The sequence below is a fragment of the Pyrgilauda ruficollis genome, unplaced genomic scaffold, assembly GCF_017590135.1.
Source record: "Pyrgilauda ruficollis isolate IOZ18807 unplaced genomic scaffold, ASM1759013v1 scaffold158, whole genome shotgun sequence".
Classification (NCBI taxonomy): domain Eukaryota; kingdom Metazoa; phylum Chordata; class Aves; order Passeriformes; family Passeridae; genus Pyrgilauda; species Pyrgilauda ruficollis.
Genome location: NW_024514543.1, coordinates 46,395 through 66,908, shown reverse-complemented (window position 1 = coordinate 66,908; position 20,514 = coordinate 46,395). Strand labels below are relative to the sequence as shown.

At 44.2% G+C, this 20,514-nt stretch overlaps 2 protein-coding genes across 6 annotated transcripts in view; one reads left to right on the top strand and one right to left on the bottom strand.

Annotated features, from left to right (window-relative positions):
* The window catches only part of RSF1 (remodeling and spacing factor 1), a 60,612-nt gene extending 55,122 nt beyond the window's left edge, over nucleotides 1-5,490 (bottom strand). The window contains exon 1 of the mRNA XM_041461944.1: nucleotides 5,289-5,490. Within this exon, the coding sequence (XP_041317878.1) occupies nucleotides 5,289-5,490 (202 nt within the window). The remainder of the gene's footprint in view (nucleotides 1-5,288) is intronic.
* Nucleotides 5,491-5,503: 13 nt separating this feature from the next.
* Nucleotides 5,504-15,205, top strand: AAMDC (adipogenesis associated Mth938 domain containing). 5 transcript variants are annotated; one of them, XM_041461949.1, is made up of 4 exons: nucleotides 5,504-5,850; nucleotides 9,339-9,489; nucleotides 13,771-13,856; nucleotides 14,611-14,650. In XM_041461949.1, the coding sequence occupies exons 1-3, from the start codon at nucleotides 5,504-5,506 to the stop codon at nucleotides 13,825-13,827; spliced, it is 555 nt and encodes a 184-aa protein (XP_041317883.1). In that variant the 3' UTR covers nucleotides 13,828-13,856; nucleotides 14,611-14,650. The 5 variants fall into 5 exon arrangements, with proteins under 5 accessions (XP_041317883.1, XP_041317882.1, XP_041317881.1 ...); XM_041461948.1 differs by having other exon boundaries at nucleotides 5,571-5,850; nucleotides 14,604-14,740; XM_041461947.1 differs by having other exon boundaries at nucleotides 5,605-5,850; nucleotides 13,761-13,856; nucleotides 14,611-15,205.
* Nucleotides 15,206-20,514: the final 5,309 nt, after the last annotated feature.

Genomic DNA, 20,514 nt, shown 5'->3' with positions numbered 1-20,514 from the left:
TTTCAAGACTACCTTTAGCATGGTCTTCACCAACAAGATTGTGATGCAATTTTACTGAAAGAACACACAAAGCATGTGTACTTGTGACCATTTCAATGAAGAACAAATCAAACGCCACACTGCTAAGAAAAGCCTGCAAAAATCAATGAGCTAATGCAGCCTAGCACACTTTGGAAGATGCCATTCACCTCCGGGAGAGGCTCTCCCATTCACTCACTAGGGAACCTGGCAAACCAGCGAGTGTTTTGCGTAGTCATGTGTAAAATTAGATTTCTGTTGTGCAAGCTAACATTCTACTAATATTTTCATTCACAAGAGACAAAGTGCTTAATTAACATTTATACCGATTCTCAAGCTATTTACCAACACAAAAGAGGCGGTGACTTGATAGCATGGTTCCTTAAAAACAGCCCTAAATACAAATACAGTTTTTGCTCTCCTCTACAACATTTTTTACTATTTAAATTTGCAATTTCTCTTCTACTGCAAGTAATAACTTTCTCAAAAAAATCCCAACAACAAAAAACAACCCAAGGGAAAAAACCAACTAAACAAAAAAATCCCAAGCAAACAAAAAAGCCACTATAGCATGTTTGTAAGAACAAGAACAAGTATTGCTTTCCTGTGATAATTTGTTTCAGTTTGCAGTTTTGCCTTTGGAAGCAAGCAGAGGCAAAGGAGATGCAGTACCACAGCATAATGCAGAATGATCTGTATCATTACTTTAGTTTTGCATCTAAAAGTACAGAAAAGTGGTTGTAATGACAGCTCTCAGCCACCAGAAGTTCCACCTAAAATCATATACTGGGTTCCTGTGATGGACTTGGAGTTAATATTCTTCACGGTAGCTGGTATGGGGCTTTGTTTTGGATTTGTACTCAAAACAGTGTTGATCATCCTAGAATGGTTTGGGTTGAAAGGGACCTTTAGGATCATCTAATTCCAACCTCGTGTCATCGGCAGGGACACCTCCCACTAGACCACCTTGCTCAGAGCCCCATTCTACCTGGCCTCAAACACTTCCAGGGAATGGAGCAGCCACAGCTTCTCTGGACAACCTGTGCCCGTGAACAGCAAGATGCTTTTGTTATTGCTGAGCAGTGCTCACACAGAGCCAAAGCTTTTGCTGCTCCCCACAGACCCCACCAGTGAAGGGGCTGGAGGTGTACAAGGAGTTGGAAGGGGACACAGGCAGGACAGCTGACCCCAAATGACCCAAGGGATATCCAGCCCATATGGTGTCATGATCAGCATGTAAAGCTGGGGCAAGAAGAAAGACTAGAACACTGGTAACCATGGCATTTGTCTTCCCAAGCCACCCTTACACGTGATGGAGCCCTGCTGTCCTGGAGCTGAACACCTGCCTGCCCATTTTGCTTTCCCTAATAAACTGCCTGCCTCAGCCCACCAGTTTGCTCAGTTTTATCCTTCCGATTCTCTCCCCCATCCCACCAGGGGACAGTGAATGTGTGGCTGCACAGGGCTGAGCTTATTATGGGGTTAAATCACAGCAGTTGCTTTTTAATAAACCCTATAAAAAACAATTTACTTCTGTAGGCATATCAACTAGCAAATTTTGTGAGTTAACACTGTCACCATCTTGACAGACACTCAACTTTACTCCTTCCTAAGACATTCAAGATTGTCAAAACTGCAACCCTAGTCACAACATTGTACTTAAAGCAAGAATAAGCAGCCATAAAGGCAAGATAATTGTTCTTCATAAAATAAAACCTTCACCAGATAACTATAGTTTGTATTACTTTTTTTGAATGGCTGCAACTTTTAGATGAGCCACCAGCCAGAAAAATTAAGCTATTTTATCACAGAGCTTCTATAAGTAACAGACCATTTCCAGATCTATCAGTTTATCCCACTATTCAATAGTGAGGAGTGAAATCAACACCATACATTCTTATTTTCCTAATCAAGTATGCTTTACATCACCCACTAAATTCCAACCTCTGTAGAGTTGGTTAAAGCGTCTAACATGCTACTAACACAGGTTAATTTGATATCCAAATTAGTCAGACTACTACTGAAAACTATTCATACCTGAGCACTGCTGTCTTCACTGTTTGCCTTGAAATTCTCAGTTAAGGAGAAGTAATACAGCAAAGTTCAAATGCTGTCTATGTGATAACAAAAATCTAAAAAGCTTCTAAGAAATAACTGATAGCTTCCAAGCTGTCAGCATCTGCTCAGCATCCCTTCCTGTACGGAAAGGTTATACCTTGCTTCCTTAATAATGAGCAAGTACTTTGTTCTAATTATTAACAGGAAAGAAAATATGACTCTTATACAACTACTGAACAACATCCCAACTTAAGCTCCTTGTTCTCCCTGGGGATCCTAATACAAAGAAAGTAACTTCTGCTGGCATCTCCCAAGAGTAACTCTTCAGAAAAGACAATATAGGCCATGCTTAAAAAAAAAAAAAAAAAAACAAACAAAAAAACACAAAAACCCCGTCACTGGGGAACTGCTGAGCATCAAAACATTTTAAAAGATAATTAAGGAAACACTCAAACCACTGATTATCTTACTTGACTGCAAAAGTAATATGAAGAGGAGTTACAAATAGGTTTCATGTCACAGTTGAGATTTAAGTCTTGCTCCAGGTTTCTAAAAAATTCAGGAGAAAGAACCCAACACTTTGAGGTTCCATAGATATTTATTTAGATTTTATTATGTCACTGCAAATCTACTGTCAAGCAATGCTGGTATCAAAAGTGAAACTGACTGTACATTGCAAACTGAAATCAAAATCCTTTTGCATTCCAAGGAAAACTACACACAGTTGTAAATTACAGATATTTAGCAATAAAAGAATCCCTTCAGTTTTCCATCAGTGTTTAGCAACTTTATGACTTGTATCCTTAAAAACACCACCTTGAGGGCTACTTGAAGTAAAAATCATGTAGAGAAACGTAGTCAATGCAGACATTTTCCCAAAAACGTAAAACACACCAGTAATAATGTGTACCACAGCCCAAGACCACAGACCAAGCCCAACAAATTGGTTTTATCAAAGGAAAAAATAACCAAGACACCCATCAACTATCAGACAAAACATCAAGATTTATCCAAGTTTGTTTGTCACACCTCCACACTTTCCTTTTTAGAGATGAGAATGACCTCTACACTTATATCAGCTACACCAGGCACAAGAAAAGAACCCCAGTACTTCAGACATTACATTTTCAGAAGCTGCATCTGCTCCCATTTGGGGGGACTATTCTAAAGCAGGGAAAATAACCTGTCCCTTGCCAAACAGGAAGGGCGATACAAAGAAAAGTTTAAACATTTGACAGGAATCAAATCAACCCATAAAGCAAACTCCGTAACACAAGTCATTTGAAATCTTTTCAGGAAAGAGTCATGCAGTAAACACCACCCTGTTGACAAACCCCATCATGCAATTAAAGTCATCAGAAATTATGATGTTTGAGGTTTTTTTAATAAAATGCATATTTTTGAAATACAGGCCACTATCTCACCTTTTCAGTTTAATTTATTTTGCAGTTCACACAACTAAATTACTCTTACATATCCACTCACTTTGTGCCACACAATAAGAGCATTAAGTTTGCTTTGCAAACGCCACTTTAAAATTACTGTTTTCGCTAAAAAATTCAAACTTTTAAATGTGTTGGTGTTTTTTATTAATAAGTTTTGCAACAGTTTAACAAAACAACGTTTTTTCTAAACGGTTTCTCAAAAACGAGTCAGTCCTTTATATAACATAAGAGGTACAGGAGTCGTGGGGAATTGAATCTAAACATAAGCCTTCCACAAAGTTAACCCTGTTTAAAGAATTTTAAGAAATTTAAGCTTAGATTACAGCTCTTTCATATTGAGACAACATGAGGAGGAAACACATGAATCATATTTCACTCCGTTTCAGCAGCGGCTGCTGTGAATTCACAGACAGGACATCTGCACTTAGCAAAATACAACTTCCTTTACATGAAGAAACACCTACACGCCGATTTAATCACACAACGCTCCCTTCCCCGTCCCAGACAGGGTGGGCTTGGTGGGGCAGGAGGCGAGAGCGAGCGCGTTTTGGGGGAAAGCAGCAGGGGCTGCCGGAGCAGGAGCAGCCCTGAGCCGGGCTTCTCCAGCAGCAGGAAGTTTCCAAGGGGCCTTGCCGAGCATGCGCCCTGGGCCGCACGGGCTCCCTATGTGGCAAGAGTGCAGAGGCAACAACCAAACGAATAACAGAGACAAGAGATCAAGAGCAACAAGCTCCCTCCCCTCTGTATTCCTGCGGCCGCCTCCACACAGCCCTCCTTCCCCAGGCTGCTCTCTTGGCCCGGGCCCTCCCGCATCCATCGCGGGCAGCTGGGATTAGGGAGTCTGGCAGGCAAACCTGCTACTGGAGAGGGAGGAGAGGAGAGCGAGAGCGGCTCGAAAGCAAACAGAGGAGTGCATAACCTGTGCCTCCACCTCGCACGTCTCAGGTGGCGGCGGGGGAGCAGCAGCGAGCGCACAGCGTGTCCCCCCCGCGACTGGAAGAGGGGATGGGGGAGGAGGAGGGGGGAGAAAAGAGGGATGGAGGTGGCACACAATGGCTGTCTGTGTTTGTGGGGAGGAGACGGCCCACAACAGCAGCCGTGGGGGGGCTCAGGGCTTCTCCGTGACCCCCATTCCTCACCGCAGATACACCGAGGTGAAAGGGGGGGGGGTCACTGGGGATCGGGACATTCCCATGTGTTTGTATATGTGTGCGCCCTTCTTGCTTCGGGGGAGAGGTAAAAGCGGGCACAGATATTGGGGGGAGGGGGGGAAGAGGCTGTGAAGCGCCCCCCAAGCTGTGGGGAAGGGAGGAGGTGGAAGAGAGACCGGCTACCAGCGCCAAGCTGAACGAAAATAGTTATTTCGTCTTATGCCTGTTTTCTGCAAGGAGTCCCACCCGCACAGAGCTCGGGAACGAACCCAGGGAAGCGGGGGGGGAGGGAGGAACGGAGGGGGGTCACAGGCGGCACTGAGAGGGAGCAGAGGGGAAGGGGAAGGCCCCCACCTCCTTCCCGTGCCCGCCGCGGGGGCAGGCAGCTCTCCCCCCAGTATACACACACAAATAGCTGCTCCCCCCCGAAAAAACAGGGAGAGAGGGCTCCCCTCCCCCCGGGAATCCCAGGCCCCTCCTCTCCCTCGGCGCGCTCCACCCCCGGGGCCGGGAGGAGGCGGGGGGGGGACAGCCCCGGCCCCCCCTCCGCCCCCCGGGCCCCCCTCAGCCGGCCGGCCCGGAGCGGGCGGGCGGGAGCGGTTTGGGAGTCGCTTACCTTGGTCTCCGGGCTCCTGCGGCGGTTGCAGGACGCGCTCCAGCTCCGGGAAGGGCAGCTCGGGCAGGTCCAGCAGGGCCCCGTAGCGCTCGAGGAAGGAGCAGACAACGGCGAAGTTGGGCCAGGAGCCCGGGCAGCGCGGGCCCGCCGGGGCAGGGGGCGGCGGGGATGGGGCCGGAGGAGCCGCCGCCGCCGCCGCCATCTTGGACCTGGGGATGGAGAAGGAGCTGGGGAGGGGGAGGGAGGAGGGGGCGCTGCCGGGCCGGGCCGCCACTATCCCACAATGCACCGGGGGGACGATGAAGGCAGGGGAGGGCAGGGGGCGGCGGCCAGAGCGGCGCGAGCCGGCTCCCCTCCGCCGCGCGCGGCGAGGGGGAATGAAAACAAGGCGGGGCAGGGGCGGGGGTAGGCCCTCGGGCCGACCAATCGGAGAGGGCGGAGGGCGGGACCGGCAGGGAGCGCTGCCCAATGAGAGCGTGGCAGCCTGGAGGCCCCGCCCCCTCCCCGCGGGGCCGGGCGGAGGCGGAGCCTGGCGGGGCAGCGGGGTCGCGCGCGCGGGGCGGTGAGTGCGGGCGCGTGAGGGAGCCCCGGCGTGAGGGGAGCGGGCGGGAGGCGCGGCCGGCGCCGGTGCCTGTCCCGGCCCTGTCCCGGCCCTGTGCCCCGTCACGCCAGGCCGTGTTTCGGGCGGTCCTGAACTGCGCCTTCCCTTCCCAACTGCCTCCCTCCACCCCTCCCGCGGTGCTTCTCAGCGTTCTCCGTCCTTGCCTCCTTGCTTCTCTCCGCTGTATTCCCAAAGTGCTGTTCCCCTCACTCTGCTCTCACTGCCAGGTCTCCGTGACCTCCCGGTTAACTGCCGTCACAAGGCTCCCCAGCGAAAAGCAATTGCTGAATTCCCAAATTGTGTTTTCCTCCTTCGTGAACTTGACACCTTCTCCCTCCGTACACAGTTGATCTAAACTTCTCCCGTCCTGGCTGTTCGCCTTGCTGCTGTCAGTTTTTAATCCTGACCTTCCTCTGGCTGCTGTATCCCCTGGAATGGGAAGTCGCCGCCTCCTGCCCCTGCTCCCAGGCAGCGCTGGAAAACCACGTTGTCCTCTGACACCTTACAGGAATTGGTTCTGCCCAAAACTTCTCGTACACCGATTTACTCTTCCCCCTGTATCCTCTTCAGTCTCAGGTTGCCCCTTGGATTTTACAAAACGTCCTTTCCTTCTTCAGCGTCTCAATAAAATGTCATCGGGTGCACTGCTCTCATTCACCTCTTTTATTTCATTTATTGCTGGTTACCTCCACAGAAGAAAGGTGCGCTGACAATCTTAAAGTCCACCAGCTTGCCCAGCTGCAATTCAATCTCAGCTTTCTTCCGCTTCCTTCTCAGCTACTTTTGCCTTCTGCCATCCTTATCCACTGCTTCATTTATCTTTTTCAGTATAGTCTCCTGGCATAAACATTCATTTTGCCTCCTTTTAAGTTCTACTTCTTTTATTTCTGATGTTTTTAAACTCTCATGATTTTGCTTGTAGTGTTCTGAGCCATTTCTGCTCCTTGTCTCTTTGTGTTTGGACTACTGCAGTTTGCAGAAATTGCAATTTTAGGTTGTACTTGCAAGTAATTTAACTCAAGGCTTCTTTTGATCTTAAGTGTTAATATATATTTTAATACTTTACATTTCTCACAGTGAATAATTAAAAAAATAGTTTGAGAACTATTTTCCTGCTCCTCATGAGGAGCCATGCTCTACATCAAAGGATGCCCAAAGTTTCTATCAATGAGTTCATTCTCACTCTAAGATGTTCTTATTTATTCTAGTGGTCTGATAATCTTACTGGCAGTATTATGGGAAATAGTTTTAGAGGATAAATTTTTATTTGTACCTTGTAAGTTTTGTTGCTTCATTTCTGCTATTTACTTATTTTTACGCCGTTTATAAAAGATAGCATGGAATCCTTGTTCTCTCATTTGCAGTTTGTGCCTGTTTGATTGCACAGTTCCAGCCTTGTGATACTGTTTGGATTGGGGAAGACGATATTCCTGATCATCTTGTTGTTCATTCACCTATGTCCAACCTCCAGGTCTAATTCTACCATTTCATCTGAAAAGGAGCACAGGCAAAAATTATTTTCATTCTTCAGAGGCAGGTTCTGGGTGCTTTATTCAGCCTTTACTCTTTGATTTCATTCTGTTGGGACTACTGCTGGTTATTTCTTCAGCTAGAATATCCCTTCAGACAGACCTTTGGAAAAATAATCTTACAAATCCTTGTTTCAATCCTTTGCATCATGGGTGTGCCATGAGAGAATCTAGACTGTATTAATCCAAGCAAGTTTTAGTCCCCTCTAGCTGCTTGCCTCGCTCCTGTTTGACAGGACACATGTGCCACTAACTTCACTCAGGAGTGAGAAGGAGAAGAAATGCCCCACTGTCCTGTGTGAGGAGCACCTCTGGCACCCTCAGTCCTTGCTGAATCCAAAGCAATGCGCTTTTTCCTTCATGCAGTGTTTTAGGTGGGATGCTGAGATCTGCTTCTGGCAATCCAAGGAGAGCACATCCCGTCTGGCACTGCTGCACCTTTTGTAGCACATGCAAGACAGGAAGGGAGGCTTCCAGGAGGACTGGAAGCATGGTCATCCAAAGATTTATCTTTTGCAAAGGCAGTGCCTTTAATCTGTGCTGCCAGGGTTCGTGTAATGAATTTAAGCTATTCAATTCCTGGTGAATGTAAACAATTAAAAAATAAAGGATGAGAATCTGTGTATCTGGAAGGATCTGCCACAGAGATGTTCTGGATTAGGCAGAGGTGGACCTCTTTCTACTGGAGAAACATCAAGTTTTCTTCAAAACATGGGTTTCAGACCATGTGACTTGGAAGGGCAGAAAGATGACTCTGCCCTGGAGATGTGTCAGTGGACTGCCACGCTAGTCCAAAGCATTTCCAGGCTATCATCCCCCTGTGATTCCTCTCTTTCCATTCACTGCCAGAATCACCACAGCAGTCAGACTGCAGTACCTGAGGGACAGTGAGGAGGGGAAAGCTTCTGTGGGGAGCTGACACGGGGCCTTGTGAGGCAGTCCCTGCCCTGCTGGTGCCCAGCAGTGATTGTGGAAGCGGATCCCAACATCGCTGTGCCACACACCAAAAAGCAGTTGGGCTACAGGGGCACTGGTAAGGCTCTGTCAAGTTCTAGGCAGCAGACATCAAAGGAGGATGTGTACCAGTGGTTGGCTGCTAAAGGAAAAAGGGAGAAAATAAGCAGAGACTTAGAAAACATGACTGACGGGATGTTTATTTAATCTAAATGAAATAAAAGAAAAATACTGAGTGAAATCCTCAAGAAAACAAAACAAAACAAGAGATTAAAAAGACAAATATTAAGCTGTTCTACTTGTCCCCAGCAGAAAGGATTAGAAATAATGGATTTAAGTTGAAACAATGAAGATGGAGCTCAAGCAATTGGACAAGTTCTTATTTGGATGTATAATCCTGGGGGAGTTGGTCTCTGTCAGCAGTGTCTGGGGAAAGGCTTGACCCCTTTACATCCCTGAAAGTCTTGTTTTCTGTAGAAATGTGACAGGGACACTGTTTGGTTCATGGATTTGCTGTTGGGCTTGATTGGCATTTCCTTTTAACCTCATTTAACACTTCAATGGTAAAAGAAGAAAGTGGCCAATGAAATAGTGCAGATTTCTGATATTTTAACAAATTACTATCATCCTCATTGTTCATTTTCGGGAGAAGATTAAAACCCAGATGGGAGAGGATATTCTGGGACTTGATCCCTGTTGATAGTTTTAGAAGTTGAACATCCAATACTTGAACAGATTTAGCACGTAAAATGATTTGCCCAAAATCCTGCACAAAATCCCCAAGAGGACAGGCAATTCAACAAATCTGCTGATGCTCAGTTCAAGTCTGTTGTCACAAAACCACGTGGATAAAGTCTGTAACAGCATTTCCTTCCTAGCTCCTTGGGGCGAGGACAGAATTTTCCATTTTTATTACCATGCTGCATATGTTGGCCTGATGTTAAGTATTAAATATCCTTTTTCCAGACTCCGGTTCAACTTTGTGATGTCTTCCCCTGAAATTGCTTCCCTTTCTTGGGGTCAGATGAAGGTGAAAGGCTGCTCTACAACATACAAGGACTGCAAAGTATGGCCGGGAGGGAGCCGGACGTGGGACTGGCGAGAAACTGGGACTAATGTAAGTCTGCTGTTTAGTACCCTACCTTTGAAACAGGACTCTGAGAATGGTCCAGAGAACAGTGTTAAAGTTCCAGCCAGAAATTCAGTGAGCTGCCTTTTTCTTTCACCTAGCCATTAGATTTTCCTGGTAAGAATTGAGTGAATGTTTTGGAGGTGACTTTGTGGGGGTCAGAGGGCTGCAGTCCCACTATGTCGTACACACAACAGGGTATAGCAACTGTTGCCATGAGTTCTGACAGCCACCCTCACCAAACAACTCACACACCTTAGAGCTCTCAAACAATATTCCTCATCTGTTTAAGAGTGCAATTGTCATAAGGTGCCAGTAACAACCTCTCTTCAGACTGTCCAAACAAAAGTTATCTTGAGTGAGATAGGGAAAGAAATTATGAAGAGTTTAAAAAAAAAACAAACCAGACAGTAACTGATCTTGCATGTTTGGAAGACAACATTGCATGTGGTTTAGTTTTTATCCTGTTCCTTGGGGTCCCATGTACATATTTTAGAGGAAAAATATGCAGATACAGTGTCTCATGCTCTATTTTCTCTGTGAAAAGCTCACGGTCTGGCTAATCACACAGTGACTTCTCTTGGTAGCCATATACTAAGTGCTTGCCCTTGTAATTTTTAAGGTTTATCTGTAAATGCAATCAGAATTGGATGAAAGTACATGGAGCAGTATTGATGTTTCAGATTTAGAAGCAGTATAGCATATATTGCAATAGGAACTGGATGTTGATAATTCTCCCCATATTAGGACTTGAACTGGGATAGATGATTGGCTAGGAAAAAAGAAGTTCCACACTTTCAAAGCAAAAGTTCAAGCACAAAATAACAATGTAGTGACCAGGCCCAGCACCTGCAGCTGTATCCGTGCAGAGGATACAGCTCTCTTGGATTCATTTTGACACAAGTGAAATGCAAAGCATTTGGGTTTGCAACTTCATCTGTAATCTTTGGGAGAATAGAACTTTTTTAATCGGTCAGAGTTCAGTTTATGCAGAATATATAACACCAAGGAAAGGTGCTGCTGTCATGCAAAGATATCTGCACCTTGCAGAGGAAAAGGTAGCTGTATGTAACCTTCTAAAATGTATTTCATTTATGGCCTGGTTATTAAAAAATAAGTTTTCACTAGCTGTTCAAAAGGCTGGGTTTTGTGGTGAGAGTTGCTCTCTGCTTGCTTGACAATATCATTTTTGTGCTTTATATTCACATGGCTGGAGAAGCAGAACAGGTAACAATAGCCAAAAAGTTCCCAACTAGTTCCCATCCCAATCACATTTTTATATTTATTCCAACCACTGGAAAATTTTGGTTTCAAATTATAGGCGCTTACTAACATTTAGGAGGCTGTGCTTTCTTTTGAAAGTTTCTAACAAGGAATAACTTCTTGTCGTAAGTACAATGTTTAAATCCATAAGTTTTTTGAGGACTTGTAAGACAAGTCAGTGTTAAATTAAAATTGGAGGAGAAAAAGAATAGTTGGGTTCTCTGGAGAGGTAGGTTTTCTGGCATCCTTTTTATTTAATCAGGAAGTAAAAAATACGTATCTAAAGTAAGGCCTTATATAAGTCACTCGTTCAGCTCCTGCTTTAGTTCTATCCTTGCAGCTGAGGAGTGAGGTGATTTTCTTTTAAAATAAATAGCAAACAACAAATATTAAGAATAGAAGTAACCTTTTTCTAGGATGCATCTCCAGTGTTGAGAAGAACTGTCAATACTTTAATTTTGTCAGCACTGGAAACAGTAAGATTCAACAGCTGCATTTTCTGCCACTCCATCTTTTTTAAAGATGGAGTAATTTACTTACTTTCCTTAAGCATGTTTTTCCTGGAGGTAGCTGGAACTGAAGTGTGGAAAACAAGCAGTGCTGGTCATGTCCTACTCTCTAGTTGGAAATAAATTGCTTCCTTTCCTCCTCTGCTGTCACACTGCTGTCTAGTGAAGCATTCTTTCATCAGGAAAATTGTATAACTGGCCCTGCAAGGTTCTGTAACTGAGCACTAACAGTTATTGTGGCCTTAACCCTTGGGATGAATGGCACCCTCTCTCCTTGGCTGGCTGCATTTCAGTGCCGTCTGCTAATGGCAGAAGAAAAGACGTAGGTATTGCTGAAATGAAGGCCAGAGAACAGAGCAGGCAAGAAAATCTGCTGTCAAATCAACAATGATACAGTTATTTCATCATGTTACATGTTTCCCTTAGTAACACTAGTTTCTTGCTAGCATCAAAGTGTCCTGTGTAACCAAAGAAAATCCTTTTGTTCCACAGATTTAACGTCTCAAGAGCGCTTCTCACATGACAGCAAACCTTCCCCAGAATTCTAATTATTGTAATTGCAGTAAAACACACCAATTCTTCTTGTCTAAGTTTTGAGTCTACTTAAAAAACCCCAAAGGAAAAGCATTGCCTATTCTGTCATAAACAAGTACTTAGAGTGATTTGGTCTGAGAAAGCTCTGCCCATTCAAATGAGTTCTGTATTCCAAGTGTGGATATGGAATGTAAACAGACTAAGGGGAACACAGCCTTTGGTCCTGGCAGCCCAAAGGGCCAGACATGTCCTGGAGCGTGTCAAGCACAGCACAGCCAAGGGAGGTGCTTGTTCCACTCTGCTCTGCGCTGGGGCAGCCCCACCTCAAGTTCTGGGTGCAATTTTGGGCACCTCAACATAAGGAGGACATCTGACTGTTAGACTGTGTTCCAAGGAGGGTGATGAAGATGCTGAAAGGCCTCGAGGGCAAGGCTTATCAGGAGTACCTGAGGTCATTTGGCTTGTTCATCTTGGAGAAGAGGAGGCTGAGGGGTGAGACCTCATTGCAACCTAAAATTTCCAGAGGCAGGGCAGTGCAGGCAAGGTGCTGATCTCTCTGGTGACCAGCAGTAGAACCCATGGAAATGCAGTCAGGCTTCAAGGGGATGTTCAGATGGAGTGTTAGGAAAAGGCTTTCCACCCAGAGGATGCTCAGGCTCTGGAACAGGCTCTCCAGGGAGGTGATCACAGAGCAATCTTGTCAGAGTTCCAGAAGCATCTGGATGATGCTCTTAAGTCGTGGTTTAGCTCAAGATAGTCCTGTGAATGATTCTCATGGATCTCTTCCAACTTGAGGTGTTCTATGATTCTGTGAACTTGGAGAACCATAAAGGTGAATCATCTCTGTTGCTGAAATTTCAGACATCAGCCATCCTAAAGACTTTCTTGTGGAATAAGTTTAATTCACTCATTGGAAGTGGCACTCTACCATGGAAGGCTTTTTTCACCTGCAACTTTAGGAGCTCATGTGTTTGTTTCAGCTTGGAAAGTCTTACTTGCTCCATTCTCCATGAGTCCATCATGGCATGACCTACTTCAAGTGAGAAATTCAAACCTCTTGAAAACTTCAGAACTTCAGAATTCTACTTGAAAAAAAAACAAAAAAGGAGTGGGGGGAACAAATAATATTTATGTTTTAAAAATAAAAATACACACCAAAGAGGGGCCAAATTATAGCCACAGGATTCCAGTATCTTACTCTTGACCACATGGAGATACACAGAAACTGAATCCAGGAGGAGAATTAGGGTAACATAATAATGTTTTATTAACATAGGTGTGTTTATGCATTCATACGTTTAAAGCATAATAGCAGTAAGTGGGTGTACTTTTTAAAACATTTGTTAATGTGGTGTGTAAGTTCCTTCTTTCTCTGGGGCATTTGGATTCAAATATTCTTTTCTCAAAATAAAGAATAGTGCAGAAATCCAAGCTGTTAACTGAAATTAAGCTACCCAATAAATTTCAGTCCTCTTTGGTGAGATTTGCAAAGTAAACAAGAAAATGATTTAATAATTTTAATTATCTGAGGAGTTATTTGTATTTAATGTGAGTAAACTTTGGCTTGCAACCATCTTTCTTTCAAGTAGATTTTGTGATTTTGAAATCAAACAGCAGTATTGTTGCAATTTATTGATTTCACCTTAACTGTTAATATTTATAAAATATCAGAAGTTAGACAAAAATGTTTAAGAAATTGGTAATGCATCTTTTTGGTTTTGATAAGGAATTATAATCTCATCATCAATCAATTAATTATCATCCTTCATTTGCATATTAAATACCTTTTTCAGTTTCTAATGTTATCTACTGTGTGTACATACAGAAGAGGGTTGTGTTACATTCTGGTTCTGCTAATTTACCCTGCTGCTCTGTGTTCAGGACACACAGACACAGCTTTCCTGGCTGATGCTGTCAGTACACAGACTATTATTTTCCTTCCCTGACACTTAGCATTCTCCAGGAGTGCAGCCAGCTGACCTTGAAGAAGTCGTCAAGAAGGGTGTTAAAACTGTGGTGATTGGTCGTGGCATGAGCGAGGCTTTGCAGGTAGGTTTTTGTTCTGTGACAAGCATGAAGAGAACTGTTTGTTTTCCCTCTCCCTCTGATTAGGAGGAAAAAAATTAAATCGATGATGCTTCACTGAGAGAGAAAAAATTGAGGATGAGTGTGAATGAGCTCCTGTCAGGGGCCCCTCAGGTCCTGAAAGAAACATCATTTGAGCTCCTCTGTGTTAGTGTCCGTGTCAAGCAGTAAACAGGTTTATGTTCTGCTGCAGGAACAAATGAAATAAGAATTTTTCAGAATGTCATTAGTCCCCTCCTCTTGCAATAGGTTGTAATGGCTCTCTAGCCTGCTGTAAATACTTTGGTAATCAGGCATTCTTGTCACAATTGTTGCCAGGGTGTCATTTCGACAGATAAACTAGCTACAGAAAGCTCAGATCAGAAGTGCTGAGCTTTACTTGGTGAGAAGCAAGTCTTTAGCTTTCTGGTGGGATGAATAACACCTTCTTTAGATTAAATTCCTTTAGTTCCAATTCAGTTTATTTTTCTAAGAGAGGACTGCATTTTAAAGTGTGCTAAGGAGGTAGGGGAGGTATGTGTATGAAAGTAGCTTTATTGAAAAGAAAAAAAAATCAATCTTAGATCTATCTGAGCATTGTCATTTTGGCTACTGGCAGTTACTTAAGTCATGTTTTACAAATGGCTTCAGTGTCTGGTTTTCTACAAGTCTTACAGTTTAAGGGAAAAATAATCTGATTCTTGCTTTTGTGATTTCCTTTTCCCTTCCGAGGTTCCAGCATCCACTGTGGACTATCTGAAGAAGAACGGCATTGACGTGCTGGTGCTGCAAACGGAGAAGGCTGTGGCGGAGTACAATGCCCTGGCTGCTCAGGGTGTCAGGGTGGGCGGGGTATTCCATTCCACCTGCTGAAGCGCTGCTCGTTCCGCCTTCCCGGCCCGCAGCCGGGACACGCCGACACACCTCTGCTGAACGCGATTGCCAAGGCATTTGTGCGCTGACGATCGAAAACGCAAAGACAGTTTATTAGTTCAGGATTTAAACAAATCGAGGGCTCACAAAAGGTGGGGCTGTTAATGTAATTAAATAGTTTAATTACAGAATAATTTCCGTGTATTGTTGAGATTGACCCAATTTTTCTCTGAAGGCCATTCATAGTTTTGTTACTTGACTTTTCACCTGTTCACTAAATCAGGAGATTATGTTTTGAATGCTTTTATTAGAAAATGGCCCAAAATTACATTACTGGTTACTGGAATGCAGCCATAAAATAGCTGATGAGCACAATCAAGTAGTAGATATGAAGTGGTGGTAAAGAAGCACGTTACCACCACTGGATAAATAAGTTTAAAAAAAAAAAATTAAACAGCAAATCGAGAACATACAACTTTACCTCCTGCAGGTGACCTCAGTCAGGGCATTTGCCAATTTATGAATATCACATAATAGAGCACTTTTAAATTTTTCATTGAGCCTGAAAAAGGGGAAAAAATGTCAACAGGGTATAAGCATAAAACCTGGGCCTTAAAGAATTTTCTTATTAATTGCCACTTTTGAGGATTGAGCTGTCTAATACATATCTATTCAGCAGTTTCTACACGCTTAAAATAATCAGAAACGTGTGTTACAAAACTAGTTTGCAGCATAAAACATTGATCTTTAGCACATCAGTCTGAATTGCTGCTAGCAAGGCACTGCTGGCAAGCTGGGGGTGCATGTGCAACTTGTTACTGGTCATCATGATCTGATGATTTACATGTTGTGCCAACAAATATTATTACACTGCAGATTCAAACAGTTCTCTTGGTTGCTGTTCTTGGTGAGCTTCTATCAACATTGCCAGTTACAAGTTGTACCTACTGTAGATTTTTTTTCCCCATCAGGCTCACCATTTCTTGTTCTGTACATATTAATTCTGTGTGTATTAATAAAAGTACCAAGATGAAGCTGCAAAAGCCCTGAGGCACTTGGAGCTATCCAAGCAGCAGTAGAGAGGCTTAGATTGATAGGCGAGCACAATAACTTTCCCAAGATGCACAAAATACTATGTTCTTTTTCTGCTATTTGCTCTAGTACTCGTCTAGAACCTTTTATCTGATAAAATACAAAGTGATGTAAAAGCAAAGTGAGTACTTAAAAGTTTTATCTTGCAGTGTCCTAATGACAGCACTGTTTTCTGTTAGTGTAGCTACATTTGAGGCAAAATCTTACGTAACCCAGCAGGGACTGCCTTTCCAGCTGCATGTGTTGTCTGACACAGCAGCTGGTGTAATGCTCATTGTAGCTGCTGTGACATTTTTCTGCACAACTTGCCTGGTGTGAAGGAGAAGGTGAACTACTGACCCAGGAGACTGTGGTCACCCCAAGGGAATGCCAGCAAAACGAGTTCCTACCAGCCCACAGAGTGTGGAGACTTTTTGCACTAAATGTTATCTGGTAGTGAAGGTGGTTTGACTCTCTTGATCGTGGTCATGTATTTGTGTTATTTTGTGAGCTTCTGGACCTTAACGCAGCCTCAAATGGGAAAAGGCTTTGTAATGCTTTGGCTGAGAAAACACTGCAGTACTTTAAAAAATGGAACCATGCACATAACACTGTTAGGAGAAGTTGAGCAAACACCTTATCTTTCTCCTCCAGGTCTGTTACTTTTTTTTTTTTTTTTTTTGTAACATATTTTCATCTTAATGTGGCACATTAATGGTGATGCCACATTCACCAAAGCTGCCTAGCTCAGGTCCTGCATTTGAGACAAACACTGTGGGCTCCTTACACTGCTGCTGCCACATGATCTGTCCTCCCAAAAGGCATGCAGGGAGCAGAGCCCGTTTTGTATTGCCAGCTGACTGAGGTGTACCTTCCCAGCTTTGTGCTGCAGCCTCTTAATTCTTCCCTTCATTTGGCAACTGGTAGGATGCAGAAGATTCCACTTCCAAAACAGGGAGCCGCAGTGTGCAAAGAAATGGATTTATTTTTTTAAAGGTAAACTGCTAAGTTTCCCCACCACCAGTACAAAATTTTGGTGTCAACAAGGAGATTATTTGCTGCAAGTTTTTCCATCCATGTCTTCTCTTGCTGCTCTCGTCACAGCTTCCTGAGTCAGCACTGTCAGTTCCCACAATAGCATCTGTTCCACTTGGGCTGCTCCAGTCACTGAAAGCCCGATTTCCTTCTTGGTGCCTGAAATTGCTTTGCTAGATGGTGGAAGCAGCTGGGATTGATTCATCAAAAAATTCCAGCAGAGCTCAAACTGGTATCTTTGTTAAATTGCTGCTTTCGGCTAGAGCCATAAATAATTTGTTAAAATTATGGGCTCATAGCCCAAATCATGGGAATGCACTTTTATAGGGCAGGATTTCTCACATACACCACTGCTCTGCCTCCCACCAGGAAAACGATCTCCCAGTAGGCAGTGAACTCCCACCCTGACGCTGAAATTAAAGCCGAGCTGCGGCTGGGCTGGGAGCCAGGAAGATTCCACCCCAGCTGCTCTGCCGCCGAGTGGGTCAGTCCCCAGCCTTTATCTTTGTGAAGCAGCATGTGTGAGCTGGCAGCCCGGAGAAACAGGCCATAAAAGGCTCACAGACACCAAATGCAACACGACCAGAATTTTTAAGGGACATTGGGCAGCATTTGTGCAAAGCCTGGCATCCGCAAGCCTTAAAACTTTGTATTTTGAAGTCCCACTGATACTGCATTAGCAAACTGTAAAGCAAAAAGACAGCCTTTTCTGCATTCCCAGTGCCTGTTGCTAAGAATAAAATGGAAGATGCTAGTGAAATAAGATTTTAAAAGTGATTATAACGTAGGCAAGCAAGACAGGATTCCAGAGGAAATCATCTCTGTGAACTTGAACCAAGGTGATGACCAGTACAGCATGGTGGAGAGTGCAAGTCTGACGAGGAGCAGCCTGAGGGAGCTGGGGGTGTTCAGCCTGGAGAAAAGGAGGCTCAGGAGGGACCTTATCGCTCTCTACAACTGTCTGAGAGGAGATTGTTGCCAGTGGGGTGTCAGTAACAAGTGACAGGACAAGAAGAGACAGCCTTAAGTTGCACCAGAGATTTAAATTGGATATTAGGAAAAAATATCTTTCACAAAAGCGTTGCCAGGCTTTGGAACAGGCTACCCAGGGAAATGGTGGAGTCATCATCCCTGGCAGTGTTCAAAAGGTGTGTGGATGTGGCACCTGGGGCCATGGCTTAGTGTGGGTGGGGTAGTGCTGAGTTTATGGTTGGACTTCATGGTCTTAGAGGTTTTTTCCAACCTATATAATTCAGTGATGTCACACAGTCCTGATTTAAATGTTCATTCATCTTCCCAGGAACTTGCTTGGTACTTTTTGCAGTGAGTGTCCCTGCCCATTTAGTTTTTCTTTTTGTCCTTTTTAAAATAAGATAGGTAAAAGCCACACCAGATCTGAGTTAATGTCTCATAAGCTTCAACTTTGTTCCCAATACACTTATGTATTGTTTTATGAGCTCTTGACTCAGTAATTGAATTATTTACTTCCAAATTTGCATAATGAATTTCACTGGACTTCAGCAATCTGGATATGAATTTCCCACTGAAAGCATTCAAAGCAGCATTTCCCATGTACACAGATGCCTTATTTAAATTAAATCCAGAAAGTTAATGGTAAATAGGACAACGCATTTTCAAACCACTAAGCCACCCCTCTTTCACATGAGGTCAGCATTCTCCTTGCTCTGCCAGATTCTTTTCCCTCTTGCTTCCATCTAACTAGCAGGTACAATGCAGAGGTGAGGGGTGTTTGAACATTGTTGGTTCTTAGCAAATTATTTGCCCTTCCTTTGTAGATTGTACAGCTGTGGCTGCAGCTGTACTGGCACACTGTTCCTACACTTGGAACCATCTGAGAGAACAGAAACTCCCCATACTTGGGTGACTGTCATCTGAAGTCCTCTGTTCCCCCTTCAACAGAGATGAAAGATGCAAATTATTTTTGTGCATGATTAGAGCCCTTTGTTTTTCTTTTCATTCTGAGATCAATCATCTTATAGGCTATTGCAGTGCAGAAGCCCAACAATTATCGAGAATTAAAGGACAACAGGTGAATGACATGAATGCCTCACAGACAACACAAAGAGCATGAACTCTGATATTTTTGAGAGCAGAAAAACCTTAATGTTTCAAACCTGGGGATGGGAACAAAAAGTCAACATCTGGATTTCAACAGCTACAATAGCCCTCGCTTTTTATACAAATTTCTTTTCCAATTCCCCATATGTTGGACCATGGTGTGAAATGGGCAGTCCCATACACATACAGGCAGGGTGGAGAATGGATTGCGAGCAGCTCTGAGGGGCAGCACCTTGGGGGTGTTGGTGGGTGAGCAGCTCAGCATGACTCAACAACGTGCCCTGGCAGCTCCAAGGACTCCTCTGCCTTTCTGGGCTGCATGTGGGCAGCAGGCAAGGGAGGGCCTGCTGCCCTCTCCCCCTCTGCTCCACCCTGGTGAGGTCCCACTTGCAGTGCTACATCCACCTCTGGGGCTCCCAACGTAAGGATGTCAACATGTGGAGTAAGTCCAGGGGAGACCATGAAAATGCTGAAAGAGCTGGAGCACCTCTGCTGTGGAAAGAGGCTGAGAGAGTTGGGCTTGTTCAGCCTGGAGAAGAGACGGCTCTGGGGAAAACTGAGAGCTCCCTCCATTACCTGAAGGGGCTACAAGAGAGCTGGAGGGGGACTTTTGAAAAGGGCATGAAGTGATAGGACAAGGCAGGGGGGCTTCAACCTGAAAGAGGGAAGGCTTAGATTGGATGATGAATTAGTCATCTGCTTGCACAGGTGAAACTGAAGGAGGAAAGGAAAAGCTGTGATGTCTTCCATGATCCAAACCAGGAATCAGAGAAAAATCTACAGAAGAGAAGCCAACTGCAGAATGCTCTCATTAGCAGACTGGAAATGTTCATAGCAGCTTTATATTTTCAGCTTGTTTTAGGCATCTTGAAATTACAGATGGAAGAACTTTTCCACAGCCCTGCAGTATCTGATTCTCAGCAGCAATACGGAAGGCACTCATTCTTTGCCTGGTATGTTATATGGATGGGGATCAAGGACAGTGGGAGGGGAACAAAACAGTAGAAATTTGATCCAGTACTTAGCAAAAGAGAGAAAGATGCCTAAATTTTGATATTGAAGATACCTGCTGTGCCTACCACAGCATCCATTGTGGTCTGGAGCCTATGGACACCATCTAAATTAGAAACACTACTGAGATGACAAACTGCACAAAATACTGGTGAAGTGCAAAAATGAGAGGAAGAAAAAGGAAAAAGTCTGTAATGAGCTCACTCAACTTGTCAAATATCTGCCCAGACACAGCCTCCTAAAGAGAGAGACATCAACCCTGTCTGCTGGGAACTGAACTGAGGATGCCAAAGACAAGTCAGACAACAACAACTCAGCTGTCAGATGGGCAGGCAATTTTCAAAGCAGTGCCCTAAAGGTGAAACACCAATAAACAGTTTGTAAGAGCAGAAGCACTTAGAAAGTAAATTTAATTCATAAAGCAGCAGCACAGTTTTAGGGTTATGAGCCTTTGGGCTAGAACTCACCAGTGCTAAAAAATTTAAATCACAAAAAACATGCAGTGATCTTATTAGCCAAGGACCATGCAGGCATCCATGTTTACTCATATTATAAAAAAAGAAACAGAATATCA

Bases quoted from the DNA above. Each gene is read 5' to 3' on its own strand.
- AAMDC (XM_041461945.1), top strand. From the start codon at position 5,666: ATGAAAACAAGGCGGGGCAGGGGCGGGGGTAGGCCCTCGGGCCGACCA. The intron at 9,490-13,760 runs GTAAGTCTGCTG...CCTGACACTTAG, and splicing joins GGCGAGAAACTGGGACTAAT to CATTCTCCAGGAGTGCAGCC. The intron at 13,857-14,603 runs GTAGGTTTTTGT...TTCCCTTCCGAG, and splicing joins GCATGAGCGAGGCTTTGCAG to GTTCCAGCATCCACTGTGGA.